This window comes from Equus quagga, chromosome 12, assembly GCF_021613505.1.
Source record: "Equus quagga isolate Etosha38 chromosome 12, UCLA_HA_Equagga_1.0, whole genome shotgun sequence".
NCBI lineage: Eukaryota > Metazoa > Chordata > Mammalia > Perissodactyla > Equidae > Equus > Equus quagga.
Window position 1 is genome coordinate 32,980,835 of NC_060278.1, and position 18,399 is coordinate 32,999,233.

General features: G+C 42.7%; 2 protein-coding genes across 2 annotated transcripts in view; one reads left to right on the forward strand and one right to left on the reverse strand.

The window, feature by feature from the left end:
• Positions 1-8,651, reverse strand: part of CATSPERE (catsper channel auxiliary subunit epsilon) — a 253,986-nt gene extending 245,335 nt beyond the window's left edge. Inside the window, exon 1 of the mRNA XM_046678004.1 lies at positions 8,587-8,651. Coding sequence (XP_046533960.1) covers positions 8,587-8,651 — 65 coding nt within the window. The remainder of the gene's footprint in view (positions 1-8,586) is intronic.
• A 1,682-nt stretch (positions 8,652-10,333) lies between these two features.
• ADSS2 (adenylosuccinate synthase 2) overlaps positions 10,334-18,399 on the forward strand; it is a 39,442-nt gene continuing 31,376 nt past the window's right edge. Inside the window, exon 1 of the mRNA XM_046678936.1 lies at positions 10,334-10,685. Within this exon, the coding sequence (XP_046534892.1) occupies positions 10,425-10,685 (261 nt within the window). The 5' untranslated portion in view covers positions 10,334-10,424. The remainder of the gene's footprint in view (positions 10,686-18,399) is intronic.

Genomic DNA, 18,399 nt, shown 5'->3' on the forward strand with positions numbered 1-18,399 from the left:
TTTTTTTTATACTAAGTCGTTGAAATCCAGAGTAATTACAGTTACAAAACATCTCAATTTGGACTAGCCACATTTCGGAGGAGGAGGTGCCGTCCCACAGTACCAGAGGGAGGGCGGGTAGGCGGTTTGTATCTGGGCTGTGAGGTGCTCCGAGGCTCCGCAGACCTCGCTGCCTCTGTCTCTTTAACGCGAGAGGAAGCGATGCGGAGGAGTGGAAAACGGCAGAGCTGCAGATGTTACTAGAGAAGGAGGTCACGTCTGGGAAGAGGGCGCTGGTAGAGTTACCAGAACCTGACCCGGGTGGCCAACTGCTGTGAGAACAACTACATACAGGCTGCAGACAAGAGAAAAGCTTTAGAAGAGACCAAAGCCTACACAACGCAATCCCTAGCTAGTGTTGCTTATCAAATAAACGCGTTGGCCAACAATGTCCGCCAGTTGCTGGATATCCAGGCCTCTCAGCTTCGGAGAACGGAGTCTTCCATCAATCATCTCTCACAGACTGTGGACGTTCATAAGGAGAAAGTGGCTCGGAGACTGGTATTTTGACAACAAACAAGAATACAACAAGAACGCACAAAATAATAGCACCCGCAAACATGGAGCGCCCTGTAAGGTAGTTTCGGAAACCTATTGACTGTACCCTTCTGGATGATGTGGGCCATGGTGTCAAGCATGGAAATAACCAGCCTGCAAGAACTGGCGCTCTGTCGAGAACAAATCCTCCTACTCAGAAGCCACCGAGTCCTCCCATGTCAGGCCGGGGACGCTGGGGCGGAATACTCCTTACAAAACCCTGGAGCCTGTTAAACCCCACCGTTCCTAGTGACTACATGACAAGTCCTGCTAGGCTCGGAAGTCAGCATAGCCCAGGCAGGACAGCTTCTTTAAATCAGAGACCGAGGACACACAGTGGAAGCAGTGGAGGAAGTGGAAGTCGAGAAAACAGTGGAAGCAGCAGTATTGGCATTCCCACTGCCGTGCCTACACCCTCAGCACCCGCTGTTGGACCAGCAGCCCGCGGCTCAGCTCCTGGTTCCCAGTATGGCACAATGACCAGGCAGATCTCTCAACACAACTCTACCACTTCCTCGACATCTTCTGGTGCATACAGACGAACTCCGTCTGTGACTGCTCAATTTTCTGCTCAGCCTCATGTTAATGGAGGTCCACTTTATTCTCAAAATTCAATTTCTATTGCTCCACCCCCTCCCCCTACGCCTCAGTTGACTCCACAGATACCTCTCATAGGCTTCGTGGCCTGGGGGCAGGAAAACATTGCTGATAGTCCAACTCCACCCCCACCCACCTCCACCAGATGACATTCCCATGTTTGATGACTCTTCACCTCCACAGCACCACCTCCAGTGGATTATGAAGACGAGGAGGCTGCAGTGGTTCAGTATAATGATCCAAATGCAGATGGGGATCCTGCTTGGGCCCGCAAGAATTATATTGAGAAAGTTGTGGCAATATATGGTTATACAAAAGACAAAGATGATGAGCTATCATTTATGGAGAGTACAATCATTTGTGTAATAAAGAAGAATCATGATGACTGGTATGAAGGAGTCTGCAATCAGAGTGACTGGTCTGTTCCCTGGGAACTATGTCACATCAATCATGTACTAGACTGATTAAATTCTTTTGCTTTTAAAGTAGGTTCTTACTACTCATTCATACTGTGGGACTATTATGGTTAACAGAATTGTCTTAAGATGTTTTAAGATGTGCCCATATTTTCAAGACTTGCTGTTTTACTGGTATAATTGAATGTCTGCCTATAAGCATAAATCTTGGAGGCAGTTTGTGATTGCTAAATAGCAGTTCGTACAGGAGGCTGTCCATAACTGATTATGCTTATGTACTTACACATTGTTAACTTGATGACCAGCCTAAATATTCTGGGAGTGTGGGGTATAATAGTGAACAAATCATGGCTCAGATTGTACCATTACATGTTTCAGTGCAGCTTGATTACTAACGCTATGTCAGACTAATATTAAAATCAGAAAACTTAAATGCTGGTGCTGGTCATACTTTTTGTTTAAACTCTCTCATTCTTGAAATATACTATTTGCTTAAAGCATGCATTCAAATTTATGAATTGAAATATACTTTAAAAAAATCGAAGATGCTTCCAATTTGGGTAATATTTACTTGGAGTACCCGTATTTAGGTCTCTTGAAATGAATTGAGTCTCTAAGGTCTCCATGTGAAACAAAACAAAAAAGGGTTATCTGTAATGTTGTTATTTGTACTTGAGTTTTTTAATGAGTGAATTTGCATTATAAATTTTTTCCATTCATAAATATATAAGTGAACCAAAGATTTTTGTCCTTTCCTTCACTGGTTTGCTTTTTAAAAAAAAGGAAAGAAATAAAAGATACTGATTTATTGCAGAATTATGGTTTTATTTTCTCAATATATTAACTTGGAAAAAAAGTTTAGCCTTATCTCAATCTGTCCCAAAGCAATGTGACCAATTTTTGCAGATTTGAAATCTGAGATGTTTATTTACCAGTCAATCTACTGAATTCCTTTCCTAAAGTAACTTTTTCAAAGCTAAGAAAATGTGTCCAAGTGTGTACATTCAGTCCTTCAGTTTTCCGGTGGACTATTGTATACTGCTGGTTCAGTGAAAGGAAATGATCTTTTCTGTATTGTTTTTGTAGAGGTGGATGCAGTTGATTTTTGAATAGACACTATTTAATCCATTACCTGGCACTAGCAACATAGATTTAAAAATAATTGGGGGAAAAGGTGGGTCATGTATTAATCAGTGAACAGGGATATACCTGACCAACAGATTTGTATTATCTTTTGACATAATTGAAATGCAACACATGCACTTTATGTGTCCCCTCTTAATTTAAGGGAGGGTTAGAGGGGTTTTTCTTATTTTGTGTCTAATTCTCTCCTGCCTAGGATATATTAAAATAGAGCACTCAAGTGTGGGTTTCTGTGTACTGAGGATTTGTTTGGATTTCAAGTTACAGTTATGTACTGGCATTACAGACTTAGCATAGTAAAATGGTAAGACTAGTGCGAAATATTTATTCCTGAAAATTAAAGACCATTATTGCTACCAAATCAATGTGACTGTTTCATGTGCATTTTGCCTTTGTTAACATGATTTCAGTATCACTAGTGATCAGCTAGCTACCTTCTTCACATTTTTTCAAGTGGAACGTTCTCTTAATTTTGTATATAACCTATTGTCTAAATTTTATGTACAGTCTTTTATAATAAACCATTCTCCTATATGAAAGTTTGGATACTGTTAAAACCTAACTAGTGTGGACTGAAATGTAGACGTCACAATTTTCTGACCTTTACTTCTATGATGAAACAAGATAAACCATTTGAATTTTAACATTATTTATTTGTGGAATGGCTTTACATGTGGATATTAACAGGGTAAGCAATACCACACATAACCATCAAGATACCTCGATTAGAATTTACAGCACAAGAATGACAGATTCAGATGGTTTAATTACATTTAAAAAGTTTTCTGAAAAACTTTGCCAATAAAAAATAATTGCCCATGGACTAGCCACATTTCAAGTGCTCATAAGTCACAGGTGGCCAGTGGCCAGTGGCCATCCTAAAGCACCACCTTAAAATTCTTTCACCTTTCCTCTGCTTCAACAATCTATTCTATGTCTACATTACACACCTAATTGCCATCAGAATGGCTCCATCTCTAAAATATTAAATCAGAGGCAATTTCTGTGTGTATGTGTGCATGGAACTGCTGGGTCATCACTATGTAACTCCTTTATCAGAATTATATAGGCCTTAATAGCATTCTGAATTCTTATTTTCAACAGAAGTCAGTCACCATATGAAACACATTTTATATCATACAGATCAAATATGAAAACACGTTCATGTATTTTTATATATCCCTATAAATTAAAATGAAAAATATTATCATCAAAGGCTTTTTTTCAAGTATGAACCACCTCCCACTTCTTATGAATCCAACATAATGCCCCTTGCATTACAGAAAGAAAGAAACCTCAGGAAAGAGAAAAATACAAGTGGCAGATTTTGTATTTTAATTTACAAAGTTAAAGTATGTAGTTTAATTTGTGAATGAAATCTGGTAAGTAAATGATAAAAATACGTTTCCCAGTGAGCCCTTTTCCCTGACCTGCTCCTTCATCAGCTTCCAACCCTAGTGGGGCTGGGAACAGGGTACGGAGGGAACAATAGCTAAAGGAGTCATATTTAATCTATTAACTTCATCACAGACAGGTATGATAACACCTTCTTATCCCTGCTTCCTTAATTATGCCACACATTTAATGTATTATTGCTGGAAGTGGACCTGGGAGGACCACAGGTGAGCAGTGTGCAGATGCACCATGTGCTGATAACTATTTTTTAATGAAAAGGGCACTGTCATCTCACTCTTGGACCATAAGGATGTGTCTTTCCTATTCTCTCCATATATTCCCACTCTACCAGTTCCTCAAAATCAAAGAGAATTCTTGACCTTTACCCCCTCCTTCATCTCCTTATAGGTAAGTCCCTTCCTGGCTTAACTTTTTTGTCTCTCTATCCAGCCTAAAGAATATCCTCTTTGGGTAAACTTCTCTCAAATTCCCTGGTCGTCCCACTCTATCTAACCAGGAATTGGCCCTAGATAGGTCATACTCTTAGGCATTTGACAGAAGCTTGTGCTAAATCATTTGTGTGGGACAACCATATATTGCAGGAAGTACAGGATTCCAACAGAAAGTCCAAACCCCATTAAAAATATGGTGAATATATTAACATAACACAAAAAAGACTTTGAGACATAAAGTATTTTCAGAGACAAAGAAGATCAATCCATTATAAGGGTGACCCGACAGAACTAGTGGAGCATGAGAAAACACATTCTTTTCAAGCATACATGGAACATTTATAAAAACAGATCATCTACTAGGCCGGGAAACAAGTCTCCATAAATTTCAAAGAAGTGGTGCCATGTGGACCCTGCTCTCTGATTATAGTACAATTAACGGAGAAGTTATTAACAAAAAGATAATCACAATCTTTACATATTTGGAATTAAAAAACAAACTGTTAAATAATCCAAGGGCTATAGAAGAAATAATGATGAAAGTTAAAACTACCTAGAAGTGAATGATAATGAAAAGATTACATATCATTTCTTATGGGATACAGCAAAGCAGCACTACATGGGATATTAATACATTTAAATGTCATATTAGAAAAGAATAAAAACCAGAAACTATTAGCTAAGTGTCTGGCTTAAAGATGTTAAAGAAAGAGTATCAGAATAAGCCCACAGAAAATAGAAGAAAAGAAATAAAAATGAAAAAAGAAATCAATAAAATAGAAAACAAAAATATAAAGATGAATAAAACAGACAAGCTTATCAAGACTGATCAAGACAAAAAAGAGAAAGAATATACAATTAAATAACATTAATGAAAAGGGACCATAATTACAGAAAAAGTGAAACATAAACAGATATGGAAATATTCTCAATTATGTGACAATTTTGAAAAATTACATGAAATAGACATTTTAACATATATTACCAAACCTGACTCCAGGAGGAAAAAAAAGGCCAAAATGGTTCTACAGCCATTAAAGGATCTGAAGCAGTGGTTTAAAGTCTCCCCTAAAACACAGGGCTCAGGGGTTTTACATGAGTCCTATCACAACTTTCACGAACAAATTGTTCCCAGCCCCATACAAACTCTTCCAAACAGCTGAAGGAGAGAAAGTCCTCCCCAACTCATTCCGTAAAGCTAGTCTAACACCGACATCAAAACCAAACCAAGACATCATGAAAAAGAAAAATGTAGATACAAAAATCCTAAGGAAAATATCTTGCAATTGGATACAAAAGATATAAAGAGATAATAAACCCTGACCAAGGTGGATTCATCCTATGTATGCAAAGATGATCAGAAAACTCTACAAATGAAACTGACTGCACATACTAAAGAGGAAAAAAAATACAATTGTTTCAATAGATGAAAAAATATGATAAAATTTCATATAAATTCATAATTTTGGGGGGCCAGCCCCGTGGCGGAGTAGTTAAGTTCACGCGCTCCGCTTAGGCGGCCCGGGGTTTCACCAGTTCGGATCCTGGGCGTGGACACCGCACTGCTTGTCAGGCCATGTTGAGGCGGCCTCCCAGATGCCGCAGCTGGAAGGACTCACAACTAAAAATGCACAATTATGTACCGGGGGGCTTTGGGGAGAAAAAGGAAAAATAAAATCTTTTAAAAAAATTCATAATTTTTAAAACTTAGTAAATCAGAAATGCAAGGAAACTTCCTTAACCATGATAAGACTATCTACAGAACAGCTAAAGCAAACGGTATCCTCAGTGGGGAGACAGTAGTATCTGGAATGGGAGAAGCATGCCACTGTTACCATTTCTATTAAACATTTTATTGGAGGTCTTAGCCAATGCAATAAGAAAAATAAATTAGAAGCATGAGATTGAAAAGGCGGAAACAGAGCCCATTTTTGCAGGAGATCTAAACAGAGATACACACTGTTCTTTGGATAGGAAGATTTAATATTCATAAAGATGTCATTTCTTCCCAAAGTGCCCGACAGATTCACTGCAATTCCAATCAAATCCTAAAAGAGTTTTTCATGGTACTCGATAATCAGATTTTAAAATTTATGTGAAAGTGTAAACATTCAAGAATGACCAGGACACTTCTGGAAAAGAACAGGGAGGGGAAGACTTGCCTACTAGATATCACGACTTATGAAGCTACGATAACTAAGACATTGTGGTATTGGTGCAGCAATGGACAAACTGACCAATGGAATAGAACAGAACAGCAAACTCAGATGCAGACCTATGTTCACACGGAAGTTTTATATGGGACAGAGGTGATACGTCAAACCAGCTCAGGAAAAGATGTTCCATTCAACCAATGGAGCTGGAAAAATGGATCTGGATTCATAAGGAAAAAGAATTGCATTCCTACCTCTAACATCTAAGAAAACCAATTCCATTGGGATAAGAAATGTCAAAAAAAAAAGATGTTAATACTCTTAGTAGAAAATTTAGGTAAATATCTCTTAGACCTTGGGGCAGGGAAGAATTTCTTAAATAAGACATCTACCCCGCAAGTGTCCCTCCCGAAAAAGCTAACCATAAAATAAAAATTCATTATATTAAGTTTAAGAAATTTTGCCCTTTAAAAAACACCTTATTAATAAATAAAATTCAGGGAGTCTGTGACTATCTTGAGAAAAAAGAACATCTTTGTCTTCTTTAACCTCTAACTGAAGTTTAGTATTTTCTTCAATTATGAATGTAGACCAAGAGTTGGCAAACTATGTCCTGTAGGCCAAATTCCACCTGTTTCTGTAAATAAATTTTTACTGGTGCACAGTCACACCCATCTGTTTACCTTTGTTGGCGTGGGCTTTCCCCTACAGTGGCAGCGTCCAGTAGCTGCAACGGAAGATTGTATTGCCCAAAAAGCCTAAAATACTTAGCTATCTGGTCCTTGACAGAAAAGTTTGGCGCCTCTGGTGTACAACAGAACGAAGTCCATAAACCCCTTGAGGTCACAGGCCATTCTGGACGATATCACCCACCATTATTTGGGTCCATTGTTTGCCAGCCGTGTGCTGAGGGCTTTAAAGGTATCACTGCTTTCAGACCTCACGACAACCCCATGGGATAGCTTTTATTCACTTTATACACGAGAAAATCGAGGCTTACAAAGTCGTCAGAAGGCCACGGGCTTTTCGCTCTTTCTCACTACTTCACCGACCCTTTCCGATGGCTACCCTCCCTCTCTATGCGACCCCTCCTTCTGTCCGTCGAGGTGCTGGATCCCTGCCCTCTGAAACCTCTATCATGGTTTGATTTCTTGTTGGTATTGTGACATTTTAATGTTAGCGGGTAATTATTGTTATAGAAAAATCTCCATTAAACAAAATTTTCTCAGAATGTGATTTTTCTGGTTAATCATCCGTATTTTAACCTATGTTGAAAGTCTTTGTAAAATATTTTCAATGTTTTCAATCCTCAAATCAACTGCATACAGGAATTACATTTCCTGACCCCGATGCAGCGTTTACAGTTTATAAGGCACTTCTTCACAAATCATTCAACCACGACTACAAAATATAAACCGTCAACTACCCAGCGGTGCTCGGTTACTGCCGCCCTCCGTCACCCCGCCCCGCCCGGACCGCACCCCAGCCCCCCTCGCCACCCCCCATGCCCCGCCCGGACTGCGCCCCCGCCCCGGCGGCGCCCCCGCCCCCTCGCCCCCCGTCCCCCTCGTTCCCCCCTCCCCCTCCCCGGGGGCTCGGCGCCGCTCGGCAGCTGAGGGGGCCGCGGGAGGAGACGAGCTTCAGGAGGCTAGGCGCTCAGCTGTCCCGGGGGATCGCCACGGGAAGGGCCCGGCCCCACTGCGGGGCCTGGCGGGCGTAGCCCAGTCCTCCCCCCGACCCTCATTCCCCGCCCTCAAGCCCCGGAAAACTGTCGGGAGGGGGGTGCTCCGGGCGGGGCGACGCGGCGGCGGTCTGAGGGGCTGGGGGCCCCGCCCGCGCCCGGCGGCCCCGTACCTCCACAGGGCCGAGGCGCCGCAGCTCAGCCCCCACAGCAGCGCCGCCACCCCCGCGGCCCACATGGCGCCGCCGCCTCCGCCCAACCGCCGGCCGCGCGCCCAGACCCCCCGCGGCTGCAGGACCGCGCGGGCGCGCCGGAGACTCGGTCCGGGGAGACCACGACGAAACCGGCTCCAGGAGAGGCAGAAGCGGGGTGTTTTGGAGTGAAATAGCAAAACCAATTGGGAAAATCCGAGTTGACTGAGTGAAGGTGAAACTTCTCCGTTACTCTTTTAGCCCAAATCTTCGTTGTGACTCTATTTCGCAGTCCCTTCCAGGGAGCTGGCGCTCCGTAAGTGATTTTTAAGTTGAACGGAAATGTACAGTAACGTGTGCCTACTGAGCACCTGCTTTATGCCCAACACTACGTCGTGCGCTTGAGTACAAAGAACTGTGACAGCACTGGAGTTTACAAAGGGGCTTGCACTCTGTGGTAAAGCCAAGGTAAACTCACCAACGTTATCACGTAGTATTACTTATCAGTTTGTCAGTAGGCAATCTGAATTCTTGAGTGCTGCAATTGTATCTTTATTCCTCCTTACGTCATCAGTGCCAGCACAATCTTCGTTTGTAGTAGGGTCTCAGTACTTACAGACCAAATGAATCACTGAATAAAAATAGTAGTAAAGTGCTAAAATACACTCTAGGAACCATCAGAGAACTAGATTGAATATATATAATTTGGGAAACACTACCTTTAATGTGATTCTATTCCCACTTTTTCCAAAGCACCTTTACATTAGAATCGGATGCCATAGTTAACTCGTGTTGCAGCTGGAAGAGCATTAGATGAGCAGTAGGTATTCTCCAGAATCCAGCGGCGGATGAAACATCAACAGGAGTGGAATACAGAAAGGGCCTGGGCTCTGGACTCAGACTGTCTAAGTACCAGTTCAGCTCTTACCAGCGCAAGTTAACTAACTTTTAAATCCCGTAAAATATGGGTAAAATAGTATTACCTACCACACGGCTGTGGGAAGTAAGAGCTAAGTGCATTACCGTATCCGGCATATACTATATGACATCGATAATTCCTTCCTCTCTGAGCCTCTGTTACATGAGGCTAAAGTGTAACATGAGAAGGGTTAGGACTCTACTTGATCTCTAGATTTTCAGGTCTGAAGACCTCTATCTTAGTGCTTTACTTCAGTCAGCTCTGTTTGATCCCTGTCCCCATCTCTGTTCTTATTTCCAGCACTTTACTTTCCAGTTCTAAACCTATACGTTCCAATTCCATCCCATTTATATTTTGAAATTCCACACTTTGCATCTTGTACACATTACCTCATCCCTTAATAAAAAAAATTATTAAAAGACAATTTTAATAAATGAACTCTTTCAGTGAGTGAAACCGCAGACGGCTTGGCACCATGGCCGCAGAATACGTCCCTTCAGCCCAGAGCGTTGCATGCCGGGAGTTGTAGTCCGACGCGCGGGCACGCACCCCCCGCGCCTCTCCAGTTTGAAAAGCGGGAGGAAGGACGGGTGGGCGGGGCATTGAGGCTGAAGCGCGCTCGAAGCCTCGCCCCCGCCCTTCCGCTCGCGGGGTTGGCACTGGAGTGGCGCGGGCCGCGAGGGGGCGTGGCCTCGGCCCCGCCGGCCGCTGTTACCTCTTCCTGCGGGCGGTACCACCGAGGCCGGCCCGCGCGAGGCAGGACTGGTCCCGGAGTGGGCTGTGGCGGGGCGCGGGGCGCGGGGCGCGGGGCGGGCCGGCGGAGGGCGGTGGCCGGCGGGGGCGGGGGCAGGGGCAGGGGCGGGGCGGGGCGGGGCCGGCCTCTGGCTCCTTTTTCCTCTGCATGTGCCGGCGGCCGCCGAGCAGCTCCGTGCGCGCACCCCGGGCCGCTCTCCGCGGCCGTCCTCGCGTCGCCCGAGCCATGGCGTTCTCCGAGACCAACCCGGCGGCCTCCTCCCTGCCCAACGGCGACTGCGGCCGCCCCCGGGCGCGGCCCGGAGGGAACCGGGTGACGGTGGTGCTCGGCGCGCAGTGGGGCGACGAGGGCAAGGGGAAGGTGGTGGACCTGCTGGCGCAGGACGCCGACATCGTGTGCCGCTGCCAGGTGAGGCGCCGGCTCCGGGTAAGCCGGCCGAGAGCTCGGCCCGGAGCCCGGACCACCGTCCAAACTGGGGTGTCACCTTGAGGCGCTCTCGCTGTGAGCTGCGGCGCCGCGGAGAAATGGCGGGAGGCCGGAGACCCCCGACCTGGGAACTGGGGGCTGGTGGCTCCAGGGGACAAGGCGGGTTGGCCGGAGCCCTAGGGAGATGCGCGGCGCCTGGGGAGATGCGGGTTTCAGCCCGGGGGCCGGCGCGGCGGGGTGGGGTGCGCTCCGAGGCCTGCTCCCGCTCGCGCGGGGACGGCGCGGCCCCGGAGCCTTCCGCGCTCGCCCACCCCGAGGCCCCGTGGGTCGCGCTGTTCCGAAACGCCCTGCCGTCCGGATCACCGCTCCCCGGCCGCAGGCCCGAGCCGCCGGCCTCGCCTCCTGCGTTCGCTTTGCTGGCGTGAGAGCCCACCTCCCGCTTCGGACGGTTGCGAGGCTGGGGGGTTTGCTCGGTGCCGCGTCTGTCAGTGCTGAGCGGAGCTGAGTTCTGTTTGCTGGCCCCGGAGGAGGGAATCCCAGCCGTCTTAGGAGGGAGGCGGGTAAATACATGGGTGTCATATTTGTTGTTTAGAAATATTTGCAGTGTTAGGTGCACGTTCGAAGTGAACTTTCGGGAAGCAGTGGTAGTGTACTTCCTCCCTGGAGACACGTGGTTTTCAGTGTAAGCTTTCTTCCCTATTTGTCGTTTGCTTTGAAGCAGCTCAGAGGCTAGGCCTTTGTAAAAGCTTACCAGTTTCAAAATCGAAGCCGTTGAGCAATAACCACTTTCACAACAAATTGTAATGTAGTATTTGAATTAACTGCAATCTGTGCAGGTGGCGAGGATATTTCTTCTTTATTGAATATACAGGGCACAATATAATGGTGCTGTGCTGTATGTGTGCTAACAAGTTAGCAGGCCCACTTGATTGGAAGCTTTCTACCTAAAATTGAATACCATTTGAGCATGCAGAAACAAGGTAATCACAGGTACATAAAAAGCTAAATGCAAATATTCTGACTTATCTTGCTTTTTGCATGCAGAAGTCAACCCTGCCCTTCCTTGGCTAAGATAGCTGTTGCACCACACCACCTCTCCCTCCCTTCCCACCTTCTATTCCTTCACCCCTGTGGCAACACACAGACCTTCCTTAATAACACTCCTAAAAGTGTTGCCATGGAATTCCTGCCTTAGGAGCTGCTCGTGGAGCCCAGGCTTCACCTTCCCTTTGTCTTAAAATCAGATCTAGCCATATTGTGGGGAAAGAAGTCTGAGAATTCCTATCTCTTGCTGGGTAGAAGGGGAGAGAGCCTGAGGCGTGCCTGTCTGCTTCCCTGTCGTTCTTGACATCTTCCTTACCTGGAAATGATAGTACTCAGGTTGAGCTCCATTATGGGTTGTGAGAAGGTTTTGGGGAATGTAACCATCATGGTATTTATTCTAAAAGATCCTCAATTTTAATATCCTTTTGAAACATAGGAGAGTTAGTTTGTAGATTGAAGAAGGTGTTCTTATGAAAGTAGTCTGGAAGGAGGTCATAGACCAGTCTGATCTGATGCCCTTGGAAAGTCTAGAGAGAAGTGATTAAGAAGGAGCCAAGTTTGGCTTTGAAATATTAGCTGAAGATAGACGAGAAATGTATGAGCAAACTTGTTAGGCAGACTTTCCTCACCTGTAAACTTGTGACTTACTACCTTCCTTATGTAATTCTAAAATCTGTATGTTTTTCTGGTGCCTTTTGAGAGCTCATCATTCTCATCATTAGAAGGAGTCTTACTAGTCTTGTTAGTAAAAGTAGATAAGTATGAACAGATGTAAGCGTCTCTTATGATTCACCTGGTAACTTTATATTATTTGGTCAGTCCTAATAAGCTGATAATCACGTAATGAAGTTCTCCTAGTTTATAAAATTGAATGCAGAATGTTGAAATTCTTAATGTGTGTATAGAGAACTGGGAAAAGCCAACCTTAGGAAAGACATTTCGAGTTTGAATTGCCTTGTTTGATGATTCAAGTTTTGTTTTATTGAAAATAAAACACATAGTAGAGCTTAATACATACTTTTATATATATCATTTATCTGACATATATGATACATGTGTCATATTCATGCCATAAGCTCAAATTTTATGATTATTTCTCCAGAAGTAGTGTATACATAATGTATTCATATTTCAAGAACAGAATAATAAAATAAGGACTTTGTTCCAATATAAAATACAGTTTTTAAAAGAAAGACTGACATTGCATTTAACGGTATATTGTAATATATAATATATAAAATGCCTTTTTGGAAAGAATAGATGCAAAGCTAGTGGCATTTTCATCATCATAGCACTTAAGACGTATATTTCAGATTTAGGATTTTTAGGAGTTATTTATAACTCAGTAGATAGTCTGGATCCATAAATAAGTGTGTAGGACTTTTATAAAAGGACAACTAGTACAGATGCCTCAATTTTAAATTGATAGGTCTTTTAAGAAAGAGAAGAATTAAGTATAGGACCAACTCCAGGCACAGTTCATTCATCCAGTAATCGCCTGAGTGTCTAGGGGACCACTTAGCTCCACAATTCAAAAGCAGAAAAAGGCAGGGATTGTGCCCATGAGGAGCTTGTAGTCCAATGGACAGCTCTCTCATCAGCAAGCATGGCTGGGGTGGGGGTGGAGAAGGTTTGAAGGATGCGAATAGGAAGGCCCCTTTCTGGCAGCAGGAAAGTAGTTTTGTTAGGAAGGCTGTTACTATTTTTCCCCCAAATTCTTTCAAACTGTTACATTTTATCCCCTTTATTTTGTTGAGTAGAAACTACAGGGATTTTAGCTGTTGTGGTTTATACTAGGCCTTAAGCAAGGGCTTGTTTCTTGTTCTTGGAGAAAGCAAGTTTGGTAGTCTGGTTATAATGACGGGCATGAAGTTGCCCGTGATCAGGAATAGCTAGAAGGGTATTGCTTTTCTTTGTGTTTATTTTCCAGGGTTTTAAAGTTAATATAAAGAGAAAATATTAAGCAAAATTAATTATAAAGGGAAAGTATATGCTATCACTTGTTATATGTAAAAGCTTGCCATAAAAGTAAACACAATGAAAAAATGTTAATTTGTAGCTAGATGCTGGCATCTGCTGAAGGCTGTGAAACCTGCTATTAGTAAGTGATAAAGAAATGTAAAAGACATGCCAGCAGGAAACTGAGACTCCTCCTTGAAATAGCAGAAAAGTTGAAAGATAGTTTAGAAAGGAATAACTTCAGTGTTATTTAAAACCTTGACCTTATACAGCTAAAATTATCTCCCAGACTATTTCCCACAATTTTGAAGATGGTAGAGAGTTAGCATTTAAGGTAAAGCATTCTTCCAGGTTTATAACAATTGCTGTTTCTGCCTCTCAGTGTTGCTTTTTATGTTGTTGATAGTATTTCCCAACTACGTGTGTACCACTTGGTAAGTGTGGTATGCTTGGTCAAATCTTGCTTTCTTGGATTACCGTGCTTTCCCTACTAGAACATAAGTTTTCTCGAAAAGAGGACCTGTGGTTAAGTTTGCGTGCTCCGGCTTGGTGGCCTGGGGTTCAGGGGTTCAGATCACAGGCACGGACCTATGCACTGCTCCTCAAGCCATTCTGTGGTGGCATCCCATATACAAAATGGAAGATTGGCACAGATGTTAGCTCAGGGCCAATCTTCCTCAAGCAAAAAGAGGAAGACTGGCAGTGGATGTTAGCTCAGGGCCAATCTTCATCACACACACACACAAAAGAGGACTTGTTCCTCTTTTGTTTTCTTCCATAGCACCTAGTACTGTATGAGGCAGACAGGAAGTAAGCAGTCAACACATATTTACTGTTGGGTGACTGGATCACCCCTAGAAATTTCTTTAAAATCAGTCGTTTCACCCTTCCCTGTAAATTATTTCACCATCTCCCTGGACAATTTAATTGACTGTTGGCATGAGTTTAAGGTGGAATCCCCAGCATTCCTTGGATTAACATTTGTTACTTAGGGTTTTAACTAGTATTTTTTTACATTGTACCATTGTATTCAAAGGCTGTAAGAGTTTATATTAATGTCTTGTCTCTTATGTCAAAGGGAAAATAAATAATGGATACTTGTATCCTTTTTGTGTTTCCTCAGCATGTTTCAGTTGAATGTCATGTAATTCTAGTAAATAGTTTTTCTCTGGTGAGGGCAGTAGATCTCAAAGTTTGGTTAATGAAGATGTCCCAAGTTGTTCACTCTTTGAGCCTGTTGTATTAGTATATAAAATATACCATTGTCTCTACTTATGAGTCATAAATTTTTAAAGTTATATAAGGTCATCTCAGTGGTTTCTGATCAATATTATTCTGTTTCTTTGATTTTAGTGGGAAGGGGTGGATTCGTTGGATAGTTTCAAGTATCCCTAGGAAAACTGTTGCCTAGTACAAATCTAGAGTGAACTGGTTATATACTTACTAGCTTACTTACTGAAACTGGATACAAATCCAGCTATAGTATCTTTTGGGGACCATGTCAGATTTGACACCGAAGATTAGTGTGGATGAGCTACATACCAGTAAGTGAAGACTGGTGACTATTAGAATACTTTTATCAGTGGAAAAAGGGACGTTGAAGTATTCAGTATGGCCTGATGTAAGCAATTGAAGAGCACAGTTCCCATGGCAACTTTGGCTCCAAGATGGGATGGTTCTTCACATCGAGTCAACTTTTAATTATATTTAATTCAATATAATAAAATTCTTCTTTATAAAAAAGGAGGTTCCATGAAAATTTTAAAAATAGGATTTTTGTCTGATATCAAGCTTTTAAAACCTTTTTAAAGGGAGAATTTTATTTGTGAAAGGAAACTTTTTTGACTTGAAATCTGCAGTTCAATTTCAGTGTATTTTTTTTTTTCTGCTTTATCTCCCCAAATCCACCCTGGTACATAGTTGTATACGTTAGTTGCAGGTCCTTCTAGTTGTGGCATATTGGACACCGCCTCAACGTGGCCTGACGAGCGGTGCCATGTCCCCGCCCAGGATCCGAACCCTGGGCTGCTGCAGCGGAGCGCGCGAACTTAACCACTCGGTCACGGGGCCGGCCCCCCAGTGTGTTTTTAAGAAATATCTTCATAAATGTAATAATCAGGTGAATTTTTATCAAGCATTCACAAAAAGCTGCATAACATTGGTTTATCCGTCTTTTTGGTTTCATGTTTGATCTTACTGTCTATGACCCTCGTCATCCCTGACTCTTGTTAGTAGGTGTGTTTGTTACCTAGAGTCTAAAGCTTCTTAGTTAATTAGGAGCCGAAGATCCTCCAAGGCAGTACCCCTTTCCACTTTCATTATGAGAAATTGTTTCATCATGGTAATTTAAGGTATAAAATACAAGGTACCTGAGTTTTCATCACTTGTGTGACATTTATCTGTGTATGAAACTGGAAGCTAACTCTGATAGTGTAAGGTAAAGCAGATATGTTAGGCTTTTAAAAGATAACTGAGCAGTGTGCTTGGGTGTCTTTGCTAAAAAGAAATTCAGATACCCTGTATATATTTTCTCTTCCTATCTAGTGTGTCTGGTTCCTGTTGAATGGTTTAATTTGATCAACTTACTCGTGGTAACTTAACCTGCTCTACTTGGAAATCATAAGCTAATTGCATTTATATGAATGTTTTCATAAAAAACCAGCCATCCTTCTTGATAATTATTGCCGTGGATTGACAGGTGTTTTAGTTTTGGCAAATAGTGAAATGTTTCATCTGGAAAGAGAAAGGCAGGTCTTAGAGTGTTTACCAAGGAAGCAGCACAGGTAATAAGCATTGACTCGAAAGACTGTTAGGTTCCTAAGAAGTTTGAAGACTCTAGACGAGAAATAGGAATCGTTTTTTGTTTCTGGAATAGTTCAAAGGCATGGGGTCTGGGCCATTGCTGCTCTCTGCTGTAAACCACAGTGGTAATGCTGACTTCTTGATTGATGTTCATTTGGAGCTCTGTCAATACACTACAGTGTTCATGTATTCAGAGCAAAAAGGACAAAGAGAAGACACAGACTGTTTCAGAAGCCCAATTAAGTGGCCTGAGAATTGCCTCTGGGCTATGGCTGTTAAATTGTTAGCCCTCAACACTTGGGCCTCTACTGTTGCTGGAGAAGAGACACCATTGTTTAGGTTTATAATGCTGTCAGGAGGCGTCCGCTGCCTTCATCTCCTTTATCACAGCAGGAACTCACTTAGCTGGGGGAGTGATTTGGAGAGGAGGAAGACCTAATAGCCACCTAACTTAAGAGTCAGGAGTCACTTTTGTCATCAGGAGACTAATTTCATGTCATTTCATTCCCTGCCAAATCTTTTTTTTTTTTTGGTGAGGAAAATTCGCTGAGCTAACATCTGTTGCCAGTCCTCCTCTTTTTTTTGCTTGGGGAAGATCAGCCATGAGCTAACATCTGCACCAGTCTTCCTCTGTTTTGTATGTGGGGTGCCTCTCCAGCATGGCTCATGAGTGGAGTAGGTCCAGACCTGGGATCTGAACCCGCGAACCTGGGCTGCTGAAGCAGAATGCACGTGGGGCCAGCCCCAAAACCTTTTTATTTTAAATTTCCCCTGGACCTTTGGAGCTTCTTAATTAGAAACTTACACATGTCAGTGTTTCCTGATCCAAATTTTTATTCTTGAGTTGGGCTTGACAGCCTCTGGTTCTGAGGAGCCATGGAGAGAAAATTCAAAACACTTGTCTTCTGACTTTCTTGAGCTTAAAATGAAATTGGGAAGAAAAAGTATACATGGAAAAACTGACAACAGTTATGAAATAACTAAATACTATTATATCATCCCTGTCCTGGAGTATTGTGTTTTAGAGTTTTGTTCTTGACAGCATAAATATTAAAATTTAGAAGTTAATCATTTTTGTATTCAGTTATGACTAGTGCAAAATGTGAACTTAGGGAGCCAACTGTATACATACTATGTTGCAATGAGTTTGTTTTGTGAATCATTTGGATTCTTTGTTGGCAGACAATGGAAAGAGACTATTTTAAGCAAAATGGGGATTTGTTTGAAGGAAGAGCAGGATGGCCAAGCCTCAGAGTGGCCTGAGACAGAGGCAGCTCCTGGGATCTCAGCACCAGAAATGGCAGCCTTTCTCTTTAGGATGCTCCCTTAGGTGACAGATAGCTCTAACTCCTCGCTACCTTCATTTCTGCTCCGTCAAATTCCCAAGAGAGGGGAGCTTGATTGGCTCAGCTGGATCAGGTTTCCTCGTCTGGATCAATTACTGTGGCCGCAGGGGATGATTACCGTGCTTTGCAAAGTAAGTGGGGGATGGGACTGAATGTATAAGAGGGATAGCTGACCTAGAGTTCATTTCATCCAGGAAAATAAGGAATGAGGAGACGTTGGTTCTAGGTTTCTTGTTTGTCAGTTATTTCCTAGTGTTCTCATGCACGTAGATCTCTACTGCTTTTCTAGAGGGAAGAAGGTTTGAAGTTAAAAATGTTTTTATTATTTTAACTATAATTAAAACAATGAAAATTAGCTATCTCTGTACTGGTTTTAAAAGACTAATAGTATACACCAGAAACTTTGCTTTTCAGCTTTGAGAACATAGAATTTTAGTTCTGCTTTTTCCCCCCATCATAATGTTCTAGTCTATTTCAAGAGATATGTTTTTTCCTGGTTATTAAGAAGCTTATTTAATATTTTATTTACATTTAATCTTAATGTA